Here is a 24,992-nt window from a genome sequence, read left to right on the forward strand (position 1 = left end):
AGCTTCACATCTTTAAAAGCTGACTCTGAAGTCTGAGAGGGCTCACAGTTCTATGTCTAACCTAGTCCCCATAAACCTAAATGTGTCCATCTGTGCTGTGTCACAAAAGAAGTTATGTATTTCAAAAGAAGCTATACATACATGATTTAGCACCAAGTTAGATTTTATTTAAGTAATTACAACAAAATTATTTTGCATCACACAAATATACAAAACATATAAAGCACTGCAGATATAATACATGAAATTGTAATTAAAAACTAAATAAGAATCAATATTTATTCTGCTCTTGAAATAGCACATTAATCAGTGTCATTGTCAGCCAAATGTATATACAAATATACAAAGAAAACTCTTCCATAATTACATATTCACAAACTGGTAAGACTCCTGCTCTCCATCATACTGAGGAATAACTATTATTTTAAGAGAATATATAATAGCCCAAATAAGTGTCAGTGATATTTACACACAGTTTCTTTCCAAACTTCACCTTACAGTATAAATCACTACAGTTTCCTTGTTCAAGAGTAGATCGAACAATAGGTTGGAATTTTAGATTTGATGATCGCCACAGTTGCCTGTTGAAGAAAACAAAACAAATTTAAACAAAATAAGGGGCACTAGCACTACATATGACAGTACTCATATGGCCTCTATAAATTGCATAGTTCACAACTTTTACTTAGTTATCTTTGCTATTATCAAAGAGTAGAAAGCTAAAAAGTTAATATTTGCTGAGAAATTTACTGTGAAAAGGGCTGAAAATAATGAACTGAGAAAATGCACCATTGTGATAACTAATGCTGGGGAGTAAACATCCAAAATAAGGGAGGGACGTGAAAACTCACACCTAAAAGGGGGCACAAATATATACAAGAAATAATAAGGATTTTTATGTAGAGGAATGATGTTCTGCAGGGGCTTTCCAACAAAAGTAAGAATCATATGCTTTATAACTAATTTAGAAAATAAATTTGATAAATTAATTGCTTGGATTATATAATATTGCTTGTAACCACAACTTAGTAGTTTGTTTCCAGGGTTTTTTGCTTTATCTTATTACAGTCTTTTTAAAAGATATACAGAAAGACCTACTCACTAACAGGTAAGACTACAAGAAATCAGGGGACTGATAGAAGAATTAGAGGTTAATGACTCACTGGATTAATTATATTATCTAGACCTAAATTTTCAGAACATTAAAACGAGCTGTAATTTTCCTTTTCTTGTCTCACTTCATACAAATAAAGAACTCTCATCTTCCTTCATTTTTCATGATGTTTTCCAAGTCTGTAATCCAAACACTGCTACTGCTCTTAAATGAACATGTGCACACACAAAAATGAAGAGGCAACTACTGATTATTTGGGCACCTACTGGCTAAGGCACACAAGCTCAGTACTGTTGGGCCTGACTGTATGGTCCCTGCTCCTCAGGTAATTCCTATTCTTTACGAATAACCATTTAATATAACACATACAACTGTTCATAGGGTCAAGAAAGCAAATATTTTCTCTTCTAGATGAACATCTAAGTCAGTACTCCTCATTTTTTCTCCTTTTCTCCTTTGTGCACAATGTACAGCACAAAATTTGTCAAAAAAATGTTCAACAGAAGAAACCTCTACTGCCATCTATTACTTAAAGCATCTTTTTATTTATAGCCATTGCAGATCCAAACTCTGGGTTAACCAGGGTGGGCTGGAATGTGAGTGTCACATTCCCTCAGGAAATAGCATAAACAATAAACTATTAGTGGGAACAGGCAGGCATCATCAATAACAGCAAAAAGTAACTTTTTGCAGGAGTAAATCTTGTTGAGAAACATATTTAGTCCCAGAAAATGGAACACCAAGCATGTATCCCAGCCTTACTGAAGCAAGAACATGGCAACAAAACCAGAGATGAAAGCTGTTCTGACAAAATTGTATTAAAAAGTGTAGATTACTAAATAAACATCCAATCAACGCACCTTTCCACCACAGTGCTCCAACTTTTGTAAAGCAGTAGTAACTTCTTCTCTATATTTCTTGTCCATTAATCTCTTTAAAAGCTATTGGAAAAGTAAAACAAAAAGGTTTGTTGCACAATATAGTAAAATGTATGCAAAGAGGCAATAATAACCTATTTTGTTACTTTATTCCATCTTACCTTTGCAAAATTAAAGCCACAAAGAAACATTATTTTATAACTTGTAACTGATGTCAAAGTATGGAACTCAATAAAAGCAAACGGAATAAAAAAGTTAACTAAAGAGAAACTTAAATTCAAAGAAAACTGATCTGTTAACTCACAAAAATACTTTTTGCTTTTACCAAACAAATTTGAAAGAAATATCCACCTTAAAAAAAAAGTCATTCTTAAAGAATTGTCCACATGAAAAGTTAACTTTTATTATCATGTGCATTGAAAGAGATTTCTTGTAGCAGAAATACTTAAAGAAAAACCTCCTGTAATTTCTCTTCTGTAGTGATTGTCAAAAAAAGTCTTTCTATTTTGCTGTAAAAGTGCACTTTGCAAGCAGGTTAAAAGAAACCATGAAAAGGCTGTCTGACAGAGGAAGGATGTCCTCAGAATAAGTTGGTATAAAAATACTTCTCATAATCCCACTCAAAGCTTATTTAATGACAACTTCCTTGTGCAGAATTCCCATCTGAAAGGAATGGGAATATTTGCTTCTGTTAATGTATTAAAACGTTTATGGTTTTGCTAAGATATTCAGACTTAAAATTAAAAACTCATTTTGCAACAAATTTTCCTCCGAAACAAAGCATCTGCATGTTTTCACAAATTGTAGAGAGAAGACTTCCATTATTCTCCAGTTTACATTAACAGGAGTTTTTGGACCTTGCCAGAACTTTGTAAGTCACCACATTCTAAAAGAACAAAGGACTCACACTGGGGACTATATGAAATAATGTTTTTCATGGAACTGCTGAGTCCTCCACTGTATCTGTGCAGATAGTATAGTAACATCTCAAACAAGAATGTCATGAAAATACAAATGATTTTTTTATTACAGCATTAAAAACTTACATTTGTGAGTAGAAGCTTAAGATGATCATTAAGAGATGGGCCAACAACAGCACTCAATTGCACTAAAGCATCCAATCCCCTTCCAAATACTTCATCATCCGCATGCGCCTTCAGAAGGGGAAGAAAGAAAGAAAATCCTGTAAGATTCAGACAAAGTAAGTTTTTCTAAACTGCAATCTCTGCATTATGATTGTATGGAGTAGTTTTAAACACTAAAACTACTGTGCAATTGCTAATTGCTATAATGATACAAGTTTAGAAAGAGAAGTACAATATGACTGAATATTAGTCTCTAGAGGCCAAATTTAAAGGCAAGGCACATTTTTAAAATGGAAAACAAAAGCATCCCTGAAATTTCCACAAAACTCTTGTATTTCTTCTGAGACAAGATAACTATTGTTGAAATAAAAAATGTGGCATGCAGAAAAACTTGCTACACTGATAATTTCAGTATTCCACAGCACATTAGAAATAACCTGTCAAATGCTGATATGTTGAAATTGAGAGACAACATTTTAGTTAAAAATGTAATGAATTCTGGGTAATTTCTATGTAATTCATAACAATAACTTTCTTTGCTGGAGAAACAGAGGAGCCAATGACTTTCTGCCTCAATTAATTTAGTCCCCTGCCAACTACACCTGCCAGCAGTTATCAGGCTCTTATCTACTTCTACAGTTCTTTGTCATCTTTATTTCTGCCATGGGAAGGTTCTTCTGTACCTGACTTCTCTGGTGGTTTAATTATGCTGCTTTTCCTTTAGCTGAGAAATAGACTCATAACAACTTATTTTGGTTTCATACTAAATTATAAGTTTATTGAAACAACTATTTTTCCTCTCCAGCATCTTGGCCCTGAAAATTTTCTTTTTAACTAGAAATCATGGACTGCTTGTCTAGTAGAAGATTTAACAAGACATAATACCAAAACAGTGCAACAATAAAAACTATCAGAAGAGTAATATTAATTGGAGGAAGAGACAAGAATTATTTGTCTAATTTTGCCTTTAAGCTAAACCAAAGATAACACACAATTCCATACTTCTGTTACATCTCTGATTTGAGATCAAAATTAATTTTCAAACTTCAAGCCATCTCTGTTAAATCAGAACTGAAACACAGCTAGATTAAGGGACAGCCACTTACTGAACCAGAAAAGGGCTCTCAAAGACATGAAAAAGATCCAAAAGAGATAACCTTCAAAGCCAAGATCTCACTTTATTTTCTAATGGTGTAGAAGAGTTAAAAACATTTTTTAAAATTAAGAATATGACCTTGAACACTATAAATGTATTCTTCCTTTTTCCTCATTGACATATTCTGGAGATGGTGCTGTGCAGGGCTGGGAGTTGGATGCAATGATCCTTGTGAGTCTCTTATTTTATGATTCTGTTTTACCTTTGTAGCATGTTTTGAATTGTTACATGTAATAGACGAGCATTTATTCCTGCATGTCATTTTTATTTTTTGCGTGTTATTGCGTGGACATATAAAAATGCCCACAAATATATGTATTTATTTTTGCTTATATTAAAACCTTTAAGAGAAAAGTTTCATAAAATTTTCCCATAGATACTGTCATATAGTTGTACAAGAAGTTGCCCATCTTAATTTATATTTACAGACATATTTAGCTAATAAACCAAGGCAGGGTTAACAACAGGAAGAGAAATCATTCCTACCCCCAAACCAAAAGCCGAAGTGATAGATTTATTACATTAATATTACTCATGTAGTTCCCACCAGCAGCAGAAAACAAAAAAAACAAACCCATTAAAATCTCTGCATGAAGACTAGGACATACCAATGCAGCCTTTAAGACTGGAACTAGACGAGGCAGTAAGGGAATAACTTTTTCAGCAGCACCTTCAACCAGAAGTAATTGTTTAAAACCCTCCTTGGAAACAAAAGTATAGGGATGTTTTGTCTCTCTTAGTCCCTGTTGCAAATGTAAAACATGGTTTTCTTAATACTGAGCCTTCTTTTAAATAAAAACACATTTTAAAAGTCCCACACAGCAGCAAGACCATGTTTAGATTTTGTCGGATCAGTTCAAAACATAAAGTACACTAACTCCACCATGTGGAGCCACTGGGTACAGCGTTGCTCACAGAATATTCTAATTCATTTTTCTTTTACAATATTGAATATTAAAACTCACATTACGAATTCTGCCAACTCAATCAATATTTGTACTACCTTTAATCTAAAAACCCAAGGTATTTTTCCAATGAGACCATGAACTAGAACAGTCTATATTTGTATAGGGGTTATTTTCCCTGAAAGGAAAAAAGAACAGAAGGTGAACTATGGAAGGAAAGACACCCCACACCACATACCTCTCTGTTCAACACTAAAAACTTGTAGATAGCACAAAGATGCACATCTAGTGAAGGTCTGACTGGCAAAACTCAAAGATTTAAAGCCATGTGTCTGAAGCTTTTTTTCTTAACATAAAATAACTTTTATGTTATCTTAGGAATTGACAGTTTTGTTTAGTATTTAAAAAAGGAAAAAAAAAAGAAGAAACAAAGGGAAAAAGAAGCAAAGAAAATAAAAATTAAAAAACAGGGAAAAAAAGGAAAAAAGAAAAAATAATGTAAGCCACCTCAGTATATTCACTTTATTCTACCTGCAGCATTGGATTCAGCATTTATTTAGACACCTGGAACATATTTGGTGATAAATGTCACAGATGGTTCTGAGAAAACAGAAGCCTCAACATAGTGTATAGTACTTCTCTTCCACTTATTTACAGGATCCTATTTCCACTGTACTAATTCAATCTATTGAGGAGATCATTCTTACTTCATAAGGTAGGCGTTATATACAAAAATAAGCAAAACAATTTAGCTTACAAAAGCATCTGTAAAAACACAAATTTCATTCAACAGTTGGGCATCTGAGATGTGGTCTTGCATTTGATCAGTATCTTGAAGATTAAACAGCTCTACCTAGCTCTCCCAGAAAGCTCTAACTAAAGAACTACAAATAGCAATGATCTTGACCATTTTCATTCATACAATATCCTCACAAGTGGGGTTTTTTTTTATTTCTCTAGAAGCTGAGTCTAACTAGCTAACTTAGATTGTTAAAAATGACATTTGCAAATAGGAAATGGTTGTGTGCTTAATGTTGCAAGAAATTGGGTTTACCTCTGCCAATGTTAAAAGAAGAGGATCAAAGGGAACAGTTTCAGGAGGGCATTCCCACTGCAGTTTGTGCTTTACTGATCCATGCACTAACCTATATAAAGAATAAAGTTTTAACAAAATAACATATATTATATATAATTTATTGCTAACACTATTTGCTATAAATGTATCACCAATTAGTTTATTGTATTCCTACATTACATACACAATCTCAATACATAATGCTCTCCTTAGTGAAATTATAGGATCACAGAATCAACTAAGTTGGCAAAGATCTCTGGGATCATGGATTCCAACCTGTGTGTATGTATAATGGTTAACAGTGCAATTATACTAAATTCCCAAAATATGTCAGTTTTCAAAATTCTGCTCCTAATCACATAGAAAGCAGAAAACAGAAGTTATAAAAATTATAAATGTCTCTCATGCCAACACAGAAGATACTCCTTTTCCAAAGTTACTTATTTTGATAAGTATACCAAGAAACATTTTCCTCAAATAGCAATGGGTACGGAAAAGCAGTTGAAATTGAAGGAAAATCATATTGGAATGTACTATTTACTCCTAAGATACAAATAAATGTATTAATACTATGTATCAATTATTATTTTATACAATTATATACATATACATCTTATTAATGATGGCTTATATTTTTGTAAATTCTGCATCCATGTGACAAAACACCAGAATGTTGATTGTCTAGGCAAATATATAACTAAGTAACTTAAAATACCCTAAACTTGCTTGTGAGTAGTTTTGCTCATATTTCATATGCCTAAAAACTACAGAATAGGAAATTCAATAACATGTTGTCGTACCACTAAGGCTGTGCAAGGTCTACTTATTGAAATGGCACTAATTTTATTATCTTTGTTAGTAGGGATAAATAAATTCAATTACCTGAAAATGTAGTTTATGAAAGACACTTAGGAAACCAAATGTGCACATACTAAACTATTCTTTAAAAATGTGGCTTTGATATTAACACAGCATAAAAAAGAACCAAAAGAAGACAATTTCAAAGGCACGGGAAGTTGCTTTCTGCCCTGAAAAGAGTTAAGTATCGGAAATTTTTCCAGAATTGAATGGAACTAAACAACCTAACTAAAAGATGAAACATGAAGAGGTGTATTTCATAATATATTTAGTAAAAATAAAAAACAAACCCAACATACCTGCAGGGAATACCACCTCTAGCATATGTAGCAGCAAATGCAGATGATGGTTGAGAATAAGCACGAAACTGTAAGGACAGAAAAAAAAGCATTATTTATTTAAATCAGTAATGTTTTATAGCTATTATGAATATGTTAAAACAGAAGTTTACCAAAACATGAACTTAATCATATGATTCCAAAACAAATCAAAAAAAAGAACTGCAGCTATGAAGTGGAAAACATGTAAGTGATACACTCATCTGAAAGCTGCTTCTAAGACTCATCAGTCTGGGGAGTTGTTAAAATGAATAAAAATGTACAATCAGTGGTCTCCTGATGGAAACACTTTATTTTTCTTTTTTTTTTTTTCTTGCAAATGGTAATATTGAAGTCTTACAAGTTCTTTCCTAAGCAGAGCAAGGAGCTCTCACTTCCCTGAAGCTCTTGTTGTTATATTGGTAACATGCAGAAGTCAGTTTTACTGCAATTCCACCTTGATCTGAGTACAGACAAACGTATACAATGGCAAGATGTGGGAGAAACCCCAAATATTGGGCAAGATGGTGGGAGGGCACTGCAAATGCACAGGGAGGTTCATACTGGGTGAGAATCTAGGAAAGACACACTGGAGAAGGAAACTAGGACTTTCAAGCAAGGAAAATCTGCACAAATTTGGTTTTTATAATATACATGCTTCTTATGCCTATGAACTATTATATTATTTATTAGCATGATCATTTAATTCTGCTTTCCAGATAATACAAAAGATATTATGAAAGCATTCAGAAGGAAATACCATGAAATCTCAATTGTTATCTTCTGAGTGCTTAAACCTACATTAAGATTAGCAGAATTGTGTTCATGGCTTAATTTTGGTCATTGTGCTACTTGCAAAGAGATTTCAAGTAAAAAAGATGCCCAGATTAAAGTATTCAGCCTCTGCTTATCAGTAAAGTACCTCTGCATTTCATTCACTTTCCAAAAAGCCTGTGACAGTACTAATTGCCAAATTATATGGCCCAGTGGTGAACTATAATTCATGCATTCAATGTTAGATCTCCAGACACAGGACTTCCAGGAAATAAACAACTCCTTTCATTACTACTCTCCCAAGAACACAAATTTTTCCTGAAGGATTACATAGTCACAGTAACTGCGAGTTTCAAATAATGCTCACCAGCAATTAATTTGCCAGATTTTATGAGGCCTTGAATACCTTCAATATGACACCTGATTCTTGGTTTCATTGCATAACGGAAATAAGTTTCTCTAAAGCAACAGGTGCTAAAGCTTAGAAGTAAGAAAAAACCAACCCTTTTTAATGCTTAGCTCTAAATCTTTTTTTAGGGCAATAGTAAATAAAAAATAACAGTTACCATTCAAGCCACAACTGTACCAAAATACATTTTTATAGTAATGTAATAAACAATGTTATACCTTCAGGCATTTGAGCTTAGAAGATAAGGTATCTATGATTAATAACAAAAGTTTAATTTCAGATTAAAAAATAGGAAGCATGTCCTGCAAGCAATTTCATAAAGTAAGGAGCACTCTTCAAACCACAGATGGATTTTAACCAAACAAAACCACCACCTACACATACTGGATCAATAGTTTTAGGATTCAGCTTTGCACTAGGCTTTGGCTGTGATTCTGCAGAACAGGTCTTGCTTTTCTGGGCTGAAGACTTTGTTTTTATTTGGATGCCTGATGACATTCTTAGAACATTTCTTCCTACAAAAAAAAAAAAAATTAAAAACATAAAATAATTTTCATTCCTATATGGCGGAATATGAAGGGTTAGAATCCCCAGGCCCAAAGATTGACATGAACAACCAACCAAGTAAATCTGAATAAGTGCACTAGGAAACAGATGCTCATTCCTATATATTGGACACAGTGCATGGGACAATTGCAATAGTCCTGTCACTCCATATTTCAAATGCACATGTTTCCTAACCTGCTCCTCCTTACTTGTGTTCTTTGAGACCTGAAGCAAAAGTGAATTAGATGCAGTCTGCTTTCAGGGTAGCCTACAAAAATTTGAGCAGCAGTACAGGCCTCAGCAGAAGAGCCCAGAGTCAAACAGGGTAGGGTGCAGTTACATCAGAAGAAAGCAACAATTTGAGGAAGGTCCAGGATGAAGGAATGAAACAAGTACATTCAGGACACAAAACCCAAACCACAATCAATAAGAGATGAGAACAGAAATGTAAGGCAGCAAAAAAAAAAAAAAAAAAAAAAAAAAAAAAAAAAAAGAACACAGAAAATGAATTCCAATTCCACTAAGAAGAATGAAAGTACTTTTTTAAAAACACGGCAAAAATAACTAAATAACTTTGACTACATCATTTAATATTAAATACACTTATCTTCTGTAAGTCAATGCACCAGCTACACATCACTACAAATGTATGTAATTGGGTTGAAGTGTCCCTAATAAAAAAATAGTTCTCTACTTATTTAACATACCAAGTCTGATATTATGGTGAATAATATAAATAATTCCTGTGAGATTACAAGATTTCAAATATTAATAAAATTAATAATACTGAAAACCCAGGTTTTAAATAATATAATGTTCAGTAATTTTTGCTGTGGTGTATTCTGCACATTTCCTATTGTGAAAAAGCAATTGCATTATATAGAGATGAAAAAAACAGGAAACAAACATTGCCTCAGGGATGAGCAGTGTGCTTGCTGTCCAGCTATCACCCTTGGTGACACCTATTTTGTTAAAAATATTATCAAGTGCCAAATACTGAGACCAGGATGAATCAGAGACAGAGTTGCCATGCTACTCTCTCACCCTCAGCTTTATCAGCCACCGGCCCTAATCTCTGCCAGATTCTTGCATCTGCACTCCTTGTTTAGCTTGGCTATTCTAATTCTCCCCTCTGAGCAGGATTGCCAGCCAGGTACCTTTGTCATTATCTGCATTATGAAATCTTTAGGATTGCTTCTGTTTCTGGAAAGTGATAAGGTCCCAGCACATCTGTAGATATGCTGTCTTTATAACTTGTGGAAAGAATTCAATGAAGAGCCCAGGTTTTACTGAATGATGTGAAACAACATATTATAATGATTAACAAATCAGCTAAAATACAAGCAAAACTAAAATTGAAAGTTTACATCAATACTTCTTTACTCATGACTTAATCAGAACTAGTGATTCAGTTCACCTACTGTACATTTTGTTTTCTCCTTCCTGTCATTTCCAGAATGTGGCCTGTCTCCACTGAAAGTCTTTTTAAAAGAAATAATACACCACAATTAGTCAATTAAATGTCTTCAGAACTCATAGAAACTTGCATGACACTTTTGGGAACTATTCTGTTTGTAAAATGGAAGTCAAATGGAAAACATTAATATAGAAATAAATCTATTGATTTTGTATGTCCATTTATTATCATGAAATTCTAATCACATTAGTGTAAGAAGACAGATTTTTAACTGTCATAAAATTAAAAATCAAAATCGTTTCATACTATAAAAGCACCAGACAAGTTCTTGACAGTAGCAGCATGTAGCACAAAATAGTGTTATCTGTATCAGACTTTGAAATGTACAAATAATACAGTCAGCTTTCTAATGCCTATATAAATATTTTTCTCAGACAAGTATTTAGAAGTCATTGAGATGTTTTTATTTTTTTCTGTTTTCCAAGTAATGAAAATACATGCTAAGGTACATTAGGTAGCACTGACCAGAAAAAGTACTTTTTACAAGGAGGTCTCACTCTTCAGAGATGAAAGCTCTCGTGCAGTGAGGAGCTGCAAGGGTTTTGTAGAGAGATCAGACAGGTGAAGCACAGCCGTGAATCAAACAAGAGAGTTTGGTACAGAAGTGACCCATCTACTGGCAGATGACAGACTTCAGATCAAGGAGAGACACTTTAAATAGAAATGGGAGAAGCACTTTTAAGAGACATCTTTCAAAGGAGGAAAAGCGCAGCCTGGAGTTCGGGATCTAGAAGTCACTTAAGGCAGGCAGGATGGAGGTCAACAGGATCTGAAAGGCGAGGTTGCTCCCTTACCCTGCCGAGTGCCGACTCTCCCGGAGTGCAGAGGCAGAAACACATGAGGGGCTTCGAGCGCCGTCACCGCCGACAGGATCAGGCAGAGAAGCTCCGGCGAGCTCCCACAGAGCCCCCGGCCCGGGCCTCCCCAGCGCCGGGGGACATCCAGGGACCCCGCGGGAGCACGAGGGGCCGCCCCGCTGCGCTGGGCCCCTGGGCCGCCCCGGCTCCCGCTGGCAGGGCGCTCCGGGCACACCAGGCTCCGGGCACACCAGGCTCCGGGCACGCCTGGCTCGGGGCACGCCAGGCTCCGGGCACGCCGGGCTCCGGGCACACCAGGCTCCGGGCACGCCTGGCTCGGGGCACACCAGGCTCCGGGCACGCCGGGCCCGGGGCTCCGGCCAGCGCCGTCCCCGCGGGCCCCCGGCGCCGCCGACGCTTCCTGCCGGTTGCCAGGGGAACTACGGGCCGCCGGCAGCACAAACTTCCTCCGTGCTTGCTGCAGACGGAGCGACAAGAAGATTGAAAGATCGATTTTGTTGGGCTTTTTGTTTTGTTTTGTTTTGTTTTGTTTTTTTTTCCAGCCTATCTTGTATGCTGCGATTTAAATAAGAACGGTGAATTTTCAGGTGACACCGCCAGTCGTTTTTTTTCCACTTTTTAAATAGCTGCCCAGGTATATAATCCCCTGACACAATACTGAAAGTTCCACTGGGAATACAGCATCTTTTTGATGTGTGGTAAATGAGCTTTTGGGTAAAGGGTTACTTTTTCACTTGACCACAAGAGTGCTTTCTTTCTTTATTCAAGAAATGTGTATATTCATTAATGCACAGAAAAATAAATCTTCAAGGAAAATGTTTCCTCGGTTCGCTTAAACTGCTTGGGATGGAAGCTTTCCACCTTACATTCTTTCTCACTTCTGTCATTTCTGCTGCAGAACTGAATGTGGATAAGTGAGATTATTCTCATGATTTTCCACAGGAAAAAAAATTGACAGTAATGAAAAGTAGTCATGGAATATTTGAAAAATGCCATCGGCGTTAGATTTTTGGCAATAAAGGTATTCATACTTACTTTTATCCAACACAAATACTTTGTATCTGCCAATAATGGCGAGTCAAAAGTGAGGACATCTGCAGAGTTAAAACAGGACTACATAACTGACAGCCATTGAAATGCATTAGTGCAAGATACAATATTTGGAAATACAGAAAGAAAATATCCATAAATAATATTGGAGAAGGGAAGACTTTTTGCTAAGTATTTTTGACTAAACTCAAGAGATATTATAGTACTTTAACAGAATTATTTTACTGTTCCACAATACTGAAGGTAATAGAAAAATGGATGTCTTTTTATCCAAAAAATTCATGGACTGATGAATGATCTCAGAAAAAATCCAGTATTGTAAAGCAGACCATGAGAACTTCAAAAATCACACGAAAAAATGCAAACGAGCATGATCATTTACAGGATGAGAAAAAAAATCCGCTTTTTTTCATCAACATTTATTTTTAGTTCAGTGCTGTAGTACCACTTAATCCATGAATCTGTAAAGGCTGTTTTGTGAGTACAAACCAGACCACAGCTATGGAAGACAGTAGTGGTACAATTCCAAAGTTAGCAGAAGGTATGAACTGCTGTGCACCATGAAGCAAAACCAACTCATCAGCTCTGTGGAGTCAGCACCTGCCTCGACAGCTTTTTCCTTGGAAGCAGCCCTAGGCCAGGGCTGCTTTTCCTGCCTAGGGTTAGGGTCAGGGTGAGGCTTGGAATTACCATCTCGGAAACCACAAAGAGCAGAGCTCCACGCACACTGCAGCGGCAAAAGGCATCCCAAGGGGAGCACAAAAGTGCCACGACATGGCTGCCTCCAGAGCTTTTTCCTTTGGAATACCCCTAGAACAGGATTGCTTTTCCTGCCAAGGATTAGGGTTTGGGTTAGAGTTAGGGTTTGGCTTAGGGTAGCACCTAGGATTAGCGTCTCCAAAGCCACAAAGCCCCGAGCTCCAGGCACACTGCCGCTGCGAAAGGCACCCCAAGGAGAGCGCAAAAGTTCCACAACACGGCTGCCTCCAGACCTTTCACCTTGAACCATCCCTAAATCTAGGCTGATTTGCCTGCCTAGGGTTAGGGTTAGGATTAGTGTTATGCCTAAGGCTAGGGTAAGGGTTAGGTTTGCACCTACAGTTAGGGTTTTTTAAAGCGGAAAGCCCTGAGCTCCAGACACACTGCAGCTGAAAAAGGCATCCCAAGGGGAGCACAAAACTGCCACAGCATGGCTGCCTCCTCAGCTTTTTCCTTGGGACCATCCCTAACCCTAGGCTGATTTACCTGCATACAGTTAGGGTTAGGGTTAGTGTTAGGCCTAGGGTTAGGGTTTTTTAAACTAGGAAGCCCAAGCTCCAGGCACAATGCAGCTTCAAAACACATCCCAAGTGGAGCGCAAAAGTTCCACAACAGGGCTGCCTCCAGTGCTTTTTCCTTGGGACCATCCCTAACCCTAGGCTGATTTACGTGCCTAGGGTTAGGGTCAGGGTTAGTGTTTCGACTAGGGTTGGGGTTTTTTAAACTTGGAAGCCCCAAGCTTTAGGCATACTGCAGCTGCAAAAGGCATCCCAAGGGAAGTGCAAAAGTTGCACAACACGGCTGCCTCCTCAGCTTTTTCCTTGGGACCATCCCAAACCCTAGGCTCATTTACCTGCTGATGGTTTAAATTCGTGTTAGTGTAACACCTAGGGTTGTGGTTTTTAAACCAGAGAGCCCCAAGTTCCAGGCCCATTGCAGCTGTGAAAGGCATCCCAAGGGGAGCTCCAAAGTGCCAATGCAGGGCAGCCTCCACAGCTTTTTCCTTGGGACCATCCCTAACCCTAGGCTGATTTACCTGCCTAGGCTTAGGGTTAATGTTATACCTAGGGTTGGGGTTTTTTAAACCAGAGGGCCCAGAGCTCCAGGCACGCTGCAGCTGCGAAAGGCTTCCCAAGGGGAGCGCAAACCTTCCTCAACATGGATGCCTTCACTTCTTTTTCCTTGGAAGCAGCTTTAGCCAAGGCTTCTTTTCCTGCCTAAAGTTAGGGTTAGGGTTACACCTAGGGTTAGTATCTTGGAAACCACAAACTCCCACTGAGGTCACAGCAGTACAGAATAAACTGGGTTGCAAGAGGACAAGGAACACTCTAGTCTCTGTGCAAGAACAGGGCTTAGTTTAGAGTCCAGTAATTTTCCTGGAAAATGCAAAATAAGAGATTGTCAGGGTCCTGCAGTGTGTGTGGTACCACAGGGAGTCCTGCTCTTCTTGGTGTTTTGGGTGTGTGCAAGACTCAGCCACCTGAGTGCTGCTGTTCTGGGTGGCCTTGCTCCTCCCACACGGCAGAAATACAAACTAAAATGATCCTAAATTCCTGGAGCAGAATAGGATGAAACTGTATCCTTATATATTTTTTTCTAACTGGCATGATATTTTAAGAGCTAGGAAAAGAGAAGTCCTAAGGTTAAACACCCATTCAGTCCCTTCTGGTTCCTACAGTATGATCTTAAAATGGTGTTTATTACACTTGTCCTATCCATTTGCAGATCCCCTGCTCCTTAAGTACCTTCTTCTTTATTCTAACTGGCCTTGGATTTTCCCCTTTACTATAGACATGTGGAAGATGGGTCAAAATACTTATAATAAAACATATTTATTTAAAATAAAATGTTTTTCATACTGTGTTTTACTGTTTTTGATAGTTGTAATAGGAAATAGTCTGTGACATTTTAAACATACTTGGTGGATGGACAATTTAGGAGGAAAAATACTTTTTGATCACAGGATGGATCAACAAAACATGACAAATTTTATCATTTTTCTTCATCATGATGATACCAGTTTGTAATGTTAAATAGGGTGTAATGAATGACCCACTATTTATTACTGTATATTTGTGTAGCATCAGCTCCAGTTCTTATGAGTTTCTTCTTTATACATTTTAAGTTTTTTTTAACTGCCATAAACCTTCCTAAATGCTTGAAAATAACTAAAGACAAAAATATGAATAATTTCCAAAGAGTATTTATAATGAAAAGAAACTTTTATGTTTGTGTATGCAGTTGAGCATATAGAACATGAAAATGAAGGCTAACTCAGCACTGATTGCTTAATTTTCATAATAATACTTAATCAGTTTAAATAGAACCAATGCTTAATTAATTACCTATAACTTCTGATAAAACCAATATGCAATTTGACTTCTTTTTTCATTAGCCACAGCTAAATAGTTAATTACTGAGGGGGAGGAGAATTCACCAATGCCAAATTAATTCTGAGGCTTATGAAGTCAAAACTGAGGCTTATTGGAATATGGCTAATTGAAAGAACATCACATAAACCAGTCACGTGTTAGATCTTTTTGTCTGAGAATATTTACACGTTTGTTAAGCTAATTTGGCATGGTTTACACCTGGCATGTTGCCAGAGCCAGTTGAGAAATTATGGGGAGAATATTTCTTGACAAGTGCAGGCTTTTGAATGTGGAACAAAGGGAGTTGATACTTTATTTTTGGCATAATTTTATTAATTTGCATTGTCAAGTTTCCCTCTCTATTTGTAGCAGCTTTTCTGATAGACAGTAAGTGGTTTATGTTGATTTGTTTGTTATATTTTTCTACATACAAGAAAGAAATTACCAACAGGCTTAAAAATTGACTCATTTTACATCTTACTATAGTCCTCAATATTCATGTACTAACACACAAACATATATTTTCACTTGATATTATTTTAGAAGTTAATAAACCAGGTGCAATTTTAACCACAGCTGGGCGCCAACAACTTGCAACCTAGTAAGAGCAGTAAAAGAACAAAACATGCTTCCTCAGTGTATTTGGTAATTCCTTTCATTTCTCCAGAAAACTTAGAAATTCTCTCTGGTCTCTTAAAAAGTGCAAGTTTAAACTGAATTCTAGTAGTGTGTTACTTAGATAGTCTTCAAATATCATTCCACAAAGCTTTTATCCTGACTTAACCACTCTGCCCCTTTTTAAATAGTCCTCTATAAAAGAGGAGTTACTTTACATGGTTTGGCAATAAATGTGAGCTCAGAACAGATTGCAGACACCTAATTGTAGTTTTCAGGTTTGTCTGCAAAGATTGAATGCTCCAGGCACTTCCATTGAGAAACCTTGCATCAGATGATTAGTTCAGGGCCTGTGAAACTGATGGACCTGTGAATCTGCCCTTTTATCTTCAGTGAAAATTGGTGTGAAACAGCTCACTTCAGCTGAGCAATTCTGGATAACAGCCCATTGATTCTACTGGATTGCTTGCTTTTTTCTGTAATACACCAGAAGTTATTTGATTGCCTATTATTAAGTGCTAAGATGCTGTAAGGATGTTGGATTAGCAGATCAAAGTCCTATATAAAACTCAGAGACAAGGTCCCAAGAAACAGACTGACCCACAGATCAGGTTTTGATGTTTCAGAGTAACAAAAATTCATACAGTTATGACACCCAAATTTCCAAACCTAATGAGATTCCTAGTGGGTATCACAGAGTACAGGGTACTGTCAGGGTGCAGACATGCTGCTTTGGGCATGATTTGTGAATGAGGGTGCAAGGCTGAGCACAATCAAGTAGTTGCATGGACAACTGCAATTAAATTCCACCCCGGGTTTTTGATTACCCTCAAGGATATCCTGCTGATCTGAAATTATCAGGTTTTTCCATGAACATTGAGTGAGTCAAAGAAATTTATGTCCATATAGATACAAAGATGCTGACTCATCATTGCTCCACTTTTCTTTACATATTGAAGTGTTTAAAGCTGCTCTGCAATGACTCAGTTATACTTGTATTCATCTTTTACCCATGGCCACACAGAACCAATGTTCCTGTCTCCTCCTAGTACTACCAGGAACCAAAGTAGACCAATTATACCCATCCTTCAGTGAACTGTAATACCTTAAAAAATGAAATTAGCATTAAAATGAGATATGTCAGAATTTGGGTTTTTCCCTATTCTTCTAACTTTTCATATCTCCATCAATGATGGTAATGCCAGTTCTGCTGATGCCAATTGCTCAGGAAGGACAATTTATTCCATTAAATCAACCAGATGCTGGCAAAATCGCAGCTACTTCTGTAAAAGTAATTTGCTTTTTTACAGGAGAGATCCATTCCCACAAGTATAGTCAAAAAATAAAGAATTAGGAACCTCCCTTTTTTGAGTCTCTAAATTAGAGTTTTATGATACTTGATTTCCTGCCTCCCTGCTGTTCACTGGAATCTTCATTCCTAATTTTTCTCAGGAGTCTTAATCATTTAGCATTTCAATAGTTAAACAGCTAAGAAGAAGACTCAAAAAAAGTTCCAAAGATGACTTGGTGGTGACCACCACTAACTCATGGAAAATATTTAGAAAAAAGCTGCAGTTTCAGAGAAAAGTAGTTGACAAACAACTGGGGAAGGAAGAGGGGGAGTTGGATATATGTTAGTGAATTCTTCTCTGAATTTTACAATTATCCAAGTTTTCAAAGCTAACAAAAGGTTTTGAAAGCAGTGCTAGAAGGCTCACTGGGTTTTGGAAATCTTCTTTTGCCTGATTTGTACAGACTTGAACCCAGGCTCTGCTGCCTCTCAAACCTGACTAACACATTGTGATATATACAAGTATTATTCTCAATTGCTTTAGGGTATAGCAATGATAGTCTAAATTTTCCTAGAGTACGAATTTTTATTAACTTTTTTCTTCACTAAACAGTGGAAGTATTTTTAAGTAGAAACAGAATGAAGGAATGTATCTGTGAGTATAGTAATCCTGAAGATGAAGTAGTACCCAACATCACAGAAAAAGTGACAGAACTAGAAAAAACAGGTTCTCATTATAAATCAGAATCTACTTTTAAAAAACGAACTGGGTATTAAAAGATGACTATCACAACTTTGGGAACATTGAGAAATGTTCACCACTATTTTATATTGCAGGTACTTTTATCTAATATGATACATGCCCCCCATGCAAATAAATAAAAAAGATTTGTAGTGTAACCTTTCTCTTTGCTCTGCAGAGAATGCCATTATTCTCTTCCTGCTGATTTTTGTGAACTTGGAATTTGATTTTAAGAAAAATAGAAAACTTTCTCACTGAATAATATTATTTAAATGCAAGACAGACTAACGGTAGTCACTAGATGACTTTTCTATAATTATTTGAAAAAAATCACTTCCAACTAAATTTCTAAGGCAGGATAAATATACTTTAAATTCTGCTGAGGGAAATAATTAAGCAAAGTTGAAAACTTGCACCTAATTTTCAGGGTGCTGCTGTGAGGGCTGATTAACATATTTTTCTCATCAGAGTTGAATAGAGAAAAAAACCCCAAACTACTTGAGGCACACGCTGCAGTTTTGTGTTTTCCCACTCGGTGGCAATGATTCCCTCTCTTTCCTTCCCAGTTCTGTGCTTCCTCTCAGATAGCTGCTGCTCTGCATTCTGCAGCCTCCATTCAAAGGAACAAACAAGGGAAAAATCGCAGTTTTCCTTTACTTCAAATATCAAAGATGGCAAAATAGAGGAGTTTGTTTAATGAAAATGTATTTTATAGTTCACTTGTCAGAGAAAATGTGTTCTTTGATAGGAATTTTTTTACCAGTTTTATCCCACTCTAGGGCACAGATCGGTAGCAGTATATAAAGTATCAACTTTGAGCAAGTTTAGCAAGTTTACTGGACTTTATAGCCCTTGACAGAATAATGCAAATAATAATTAATACAAAAAAGTCTTCAGCAAATTTACAAGGCATCACAAGAGTATTTCTACCCTTGTCTTCTTCTTTCTTTCTTTCTTTCTTTCTTTCTTTCTTTCTTTCTTTCTTTCTTTCTTTCTTTCTTTCTTTCTTTCTTTCTTTCTTTCTTTCTTTCTTTCTTTCTTTCTTTCTTTCTTTCTTTCTTTCTTTCTTTCTTTCTTTCTTTCTTTCTTTCTTTCTTTCTTTCTTTCTTTCTTTCTTTCTTTCTTTCTTTCTTTCTTCCTTTTTTTTTTGTTTGTCTGTTTTTCTGTTTTTTCTTCCCAAGAGCAGGAATAAACTTATGTACCTGGCACTACTTGCTCTGCAGATAACATACTGGGGAAGAGGTCAACTGTGCTGGCTCACCAAATGCATCTCTGCAGAAACGGTGGCTAGGTGCAACGTGGTCTTTCACAATATTTACAGACCTTTCAGCTTTTGCCAGAGTCCACGAGGTTCCTTTTGCTGGATCAGACATAGCAGAGAGCTGCAGAGAGCATCAGGCTCCGAGGCACACACAGCTTGGGAGCACTGCACCACAAAAGCATTTTGTGTCTCCCACACAGCAAGCACAGCTGGCACTTGAGATAACAAGTCCAGGCATGGTAGGAAAAAATTTTTGCTTAAGATGTAGAGAAGGTTTGAAAGACAGGCTTAAGGTTCAAAAGACTCAATTCAAGTCAGTAACAGCCTAGAAGTACTGGCTGTAGAGATGGTGGTGAGTTGTGGCAAGTCATGACTAAATAGTAAGGATAGAATTGAAGGTAGTGGTGAACAGTTTTCATAGTTTCTCCTTTCAGAAAGGGGTTCAGTAACATGCCCTCTATCCCTGCCCACACAGGAGTAGCAAGTGGGGGAGAAGGCTGCCCTGCTGTCTCTTGATATGCCACTGGATTTTGGAGGAGGATGAATTGAAACATCTTTGTAAAATGAAAAAGAAAAAAAAGAAACAAAAAGAGTTGGGAGGTAGGGGGTAGGGGGAGGAGAGGGGACAGTGGGGACAATGCACTGGAGTTACAGTGAGAAAGAATGCAGTGAATGTAGAAGGTTGGGGGGAGAATTAAAAATGAGGTTATTGGAGGTGACATGCAAGCAGAGCACAGCAATGTTTTCAAACTCATGTCTTAGACTTCCTCTATTGATGGATTGCAGTTCTTGTAATTCAGACATCATTTTGGTTTTCCATAGTTCTACATTTTGATATGAGAAGAGGATGGGTAAGAGAAACTAGAGTCTAGAGAAAATACATCATTAACTAGAGGAAAAGGGGGATAAGGGGAAAGGGAGAGAAGCTTCTGCTCAACTTAGTACACCTCTGCAGTCTGTATTTGAAACAGTAGAATATGAGCATGTTTATTTTTGAGGAAGAGAAAGGAAAGGATGGGAAGGGAAAGTGTGGGGAATGAGTACCTCACTGCACTGTTCAGCTGCAGGCTGCCCTGCTGTTGCTGGATGCCAGCATAGGAAGTGCCCCCTGTGTGGGTTGACTGGAGAATCTCAAGCTGATGCCCCTGTGGGCATGAAATTAATCTCAAGAGTAGGTGGAAAAGAGTAGTGGTGCGGTCAGAAAGAATGGAAGAACCTGGAAACTTGTAGATTCTGTAGGATAAACACTAAGTTCCAGATAATGGGAGGCAAAAGAGGGACCTTCCCAAGAGCCTGCCAGGTCAGTTATTTGCCATGAGACAAGGCATGGACAAGTGGCCAGTACAACATTTCCTATCAGCTACAAGTCTGAAAGTTAATTCTGTTCACAAAAGAACTGTGTATTTAAATACTGTGAACTTGCCATCTCACAAAAAATATAATTTCAAAACCATTGCACATTCTAACATTCGTTAAATTGAACGCTGGGGAAATCAAAGATTAATGCATCATATTGTCTGTTCATTGAGTGTTCAGTCTGAGAGAGCTGAAGAGGGTGTTCAGGGAAGACTACACAAAATGAGGCAACTGTACATAACATTTCTCATGAGTATTCTCCCAGCTTTCAGCCTTTTGCCATTCAGTAACATCCTGAGCCAGGGATGACTGCAGCATATTCAGAAGTTTTCAATGGATTTCTGTCATGGGGAGTTCTCCTGCTGAACCTCAGGAGACTACTAGTATTCACAGTAGCCTGACAAGGAGTCTTGCAGCTCACTCTCACCTTTTTAATGATGGTTGAGTATTTGCTATGAGCTAATTTTTTCTTGTCAAACAGTTCTTCTGCTCAGGATTTTTCAAGGTTGCATCATGAGCAGCACAAGTTTATGTCATCCCACATATTTTAGCTTATTTTGACCGGATAATGAAAAATACAAGTCACTTCTCAGAATCTGAATACCATCTCTTTGTTCCTGAAGCCCCAAACTTATTTAGGTTTTAACTTTTCTAGACATTCTGTAAAACTGCAGTTAGTTTAAATTGTGTTAAATTTTTCTAAACTGTAATGCAAAGCACTTTGAGCTGCAGTGGGCCAGAGTCTGCTTTATGACTGTCAGCTGATTCACACTATACATGGAAATTTTACTCCACATGGAAGACCCCGCTGTGGGAGGACCCCACTCCTGTCATTCTCCTTCATTACTATTTCCTTTATTTATTTACTTCTTTTCCTACTCTGAAAATAGGTGCAAGTTGCAGGACTATAGTCTATTTTCAGGCCATTTCAGTCTGTTTCCTGCTCTAGGCTGACTCTCCCATCAGCCACTGGTTGTGTAGATTTCCATCCACAAAACTGAAATGTCACCATGTCCATTACCAGCCCAATCTAGGAAGTGCAGTGCCCCATTGAATATATTGGTATAACATATTTTTGAGAGCAATGCAGACTCAGTCCTGCAGTATTACTCCTTTCTGTGCATCCATCTTTATTTAGCATATATACCATGAATCCCAAAAGGATCCCATGAGCACTTCTGCTGTGGAATTCAATCTTGAAATCTAGTACACTGTTCTAAAGATGACTTGAGAAAACAGTGGTGTTATAATTTTGGAAAGCAAAGCAATCAGTGAGGGACAAATAGTGGTAAATACACTGGTGTCCTTGCACAGTCCCAAAAGGAGAAATATTGTGTGCATTCCGCAAGTAGTGGAGAAAAGTTGTGGGAGAAGATTAAGTCACCAACTGGAGTTTTTTTGGTTGGTTGGTTTGTTTTGTTTATTCTGGTTAGATACATTCTAGTTTGAATAAATATTTTAATGCCCTGTGGTTTTTGCTGAATACTAATTATCCATGGGGGCAATAAGTGCTGCATGAGAGGCTATTCAGAACTTCATTTCTTTGACACAAATAATAATAATTTATACCAACCTTCTTCACTAAAGTGTGATTTTTGTACTCAATTGTTTTAATGTTTTGGCTTTAGATAGTGATACTAGTAGTTAGGAATTTATTTAATAGTTTGTTCTTAAATTGAAGAGGCAATGACCATTTAAACCTACTCTTTAGTTTTTGTTGTTTTACTGGTCTTTTACTTACAACAACATGTCAGCCAGTAATATTTCATTTCTTAGTACTCTCAGACACTGGACCTTGTCACAAGGAAAATGAAAAAAGATTAGTCCACTGTTTTGACAAGCAAGCACCAGATATTTTATTGCTAAGAAAAATCTCTTTATCTGAATCTGACAGTTAGACCCAAACATATCGACATATTCTAGTTTTGATGTGTGTGCTTTTTAAAATCTGTGTATATTACTGTTTCCTTCAGTTTTACAGGTACAAATACAATTTTCTGGAGTACTGCTATTAAGATCTGATTTTTATGATTATTAGAGAGATGCCTCTATCCAAATTAAGGTGCAAACTACAACATAGGCTGAAGTTAATGGTATGGATTTTAGTTAAGTAAATATGAGGTGGAGAGAGATAGAAGGAAATAGAAAAAAGCGGGGGGATTAAGTAGAAAGATATTCCTACCCATGGATCCAGACAGCGTCTTATTGGTCTTCTGTTCTTAGTGGTGGGGATGAGGTCACTCTAAACTTCTCCCCACTTACAAATTTTAGGAAACAAAGGAATTAATTCTCATTGGGTACACAGTTCTCTTATTCTATTGGTTAAATGATTCCTTGTTTCCAATGCTAATTAGTCCCATGCTCAGTCTTCCTCTTCTTTTGAGTCAGTGGGCTGTGTCCTCTCCCTGCTGGACTCAATCAGAGCTGACTTCAGCACAGTTGCTGAGTTGGCTTTCTTTGTGGATTCATTATGCTCATTATCAGTGCTCCCCCAGCTTGTTTACCTCTTCCTAATTTGAGTTAGTAGTACCACCTTTATCTCATCCCAAGTTCCAGTCAGGTAGCTCAACTTAATGCCCAAAAATCCAGGAATTCACTGAGACATATTCAGAATGGAGTGTGTGTTGGTTGTCACAGATGAGCAGCTGCTTCTTTTTACAGTTTGTCATAGTGGGCAAAGTCTTTTGGTAATCTTGACACTGAGGCAATTATGACCTTTTCAGTCTTACAGCTGCTTCCTGACCACTTGGTAGAGCAAACCCTGGGAGATGGGTTTTGAGCATCAGCTGTGCTTGGGAGCCTGTGAAATTGGGTATAGAACAGCTTCAAATGTCATCGTGCTTCTAGAGCCAACATGGGTCCAGAGGCACTGTGTGCCTGCACTGCCCTGAGCAGGAGCTCTGGTGTTAATAAGGCCTGTGGACTCATGCCAGCAACTACCCAACATTGCACCCCTGGACCTGAAATGATTAAAAAAAGGATGGCAAGAAAGCTGCATGGTGCCACACAGTCAGCAAGAAGCTGTAGGAGTTCATTAGCTCTCATCAAGGTCTAACTGCGCTTATTAACTGCAGCTCAGCACTGCATTTCTTCAGTTCCTGGTGTGTGGGTTGTAGGTACAAGAAATCCTCTGCAATCTGAAAGTTCAATGGTTATTTTAATAAGAGAAAATTCTTATTTTTGCAAGATCCTGAGATATTTCAGACTTTAAATCACACTATATCAGGCTTTCCCAAATTAATTCCAGCTGAGTGGTATGTCTTCACAGCATAACCTTTTTGCTAATCCCTACACTGATATCTCTGCTCCAGCAATGTTCACCCAGCCTCTCAGTTTGTGAAGTTTTAAGATTCCACATGATGCCCTATTTCCCCAGGTGCTTGGTTGGTGCTTAAACAAAACATGTGAAGATACCATAATCACTAACACAACCGTGAGAGGTTCACCATGCTGAAGAGGTATAAGGTCCAAAAGTACATGTACAGGCATTTTAACTACAAATGTGGCAACAGCTTCACTGTGAAAAATAGAAGCCCCCAAAAAGCAGAGGTGACAATCAAATCTTCAGTTACAATCTGTTGGTAACAAGACACTGGAAACACACAAGGTCCACAGAAAACTTATAAAAACAAATTAGGAACTACCATTTCCCATAAGTCTCTTTGGAGTATTGTTAATCATTTGGAAAACGAAATTGGGATTTAGACAACAGTTGTGAAAAGTGCTTATGCTGGATATATGAGCCACAAAAGTGGCTAGACCAAAACAAAAAGAGGAGTTTTAGATTATAAAATAAACGGTTCAAGACAGTATTAAGTACAGATGTTTGGATATACCTCTCAAATATAAAGTAATTTACAATAACAAGACTGAACTTGAACAGGCTGAAAAATGCCATGTAACAATTTTTCTGAAAGAATTGTTTCTGCACAGTAGAATACAATAAAACTGATTCTGCCAGGCCCAATTCAATGCTGTTATGTGCCCTCAAGGCACCATTTATACTCCAATAAAGGGAATTTGCGCATTGAAAATTATTATGTCCTTAAATCACAAAAATCCCCTGCATTTTGTACTCGCAAAGCTACAAAATTACTAATTCAAGACTCCTGCACAGGAAGTTTAGCAGTTAGT

The 24,992-nt window shown here is 37.2% G+C and overlaps 1 protein-coding gene across 6 annotated transcripts; it reads right to left on the reverse strand.

Annotated features, from left to right (window-relative positions):
- Nucleotides 1-145: 145 nt before the first annotated feature.
- Nucleotides 146-11,733, reverse strand: PACRGL (parkin coregulated like). Of its 6 annotated transcripts, none has more exons than XM_066548560.1 (9): nucleotides 11,389-11,501; nucleotides 11,060-11,245; nucleotides 8,956-9,086; nucleotides 7,371-7,438; nucleotides 6,193-6,283; nucleotides 4,842-4,976; nucleotides 3,039-3,146; nucleotides 1,975-2,055; nucleotides 146-581 (listed from the first exon to the last, which is right to left on the reverse strand). In XM_066548560.1, exons 3-9 carry the CDS (start codon nucleotides 9,067-9,069, stop codon nucleotides 525-527), a joined length of 654 nt encoding a protein of 217 aa, XP_066404657.1. In that variant the 5' UTR covers nucleotides 9,070-9,086; nucleotides 11,060-11,245; nucleotides 11,389-11,501; the 3' UTR covers nucleotides 146-524. The 6 variants fall into 6 exon arrangements, with proteins under 6 accessions (XP_066404657.1, XP_066404654.1, XP_066404656.1 ...); XM_066548557.1 differs by having other exon boundaries at nucleotides 8,950-9,086; XM_066548559.1 differs by having other exon boundaries at nucleotides 8,950-9,086; nucleotides 11,060-11,125; nucleotides 11,389-11,479.
- Between the last annotated feature and the right edge of the window lie 13,259 nt (nucleotides 11,734-24,992).

Source organism: Molothrus aeneus, chromosome 4 (genome assembly GCF_037042795.1).
Source record: "Molothrus aeneus isolate 106 chromosome 4, BPBGC_Maene_1.0, whole genome shotgun sequence".
Lineage (NCBI taxonomy): Eukaryota > Metazoa > Chordata > Aves > Passeriformes > Icteridae > Molothrus > Molothrus aeneus.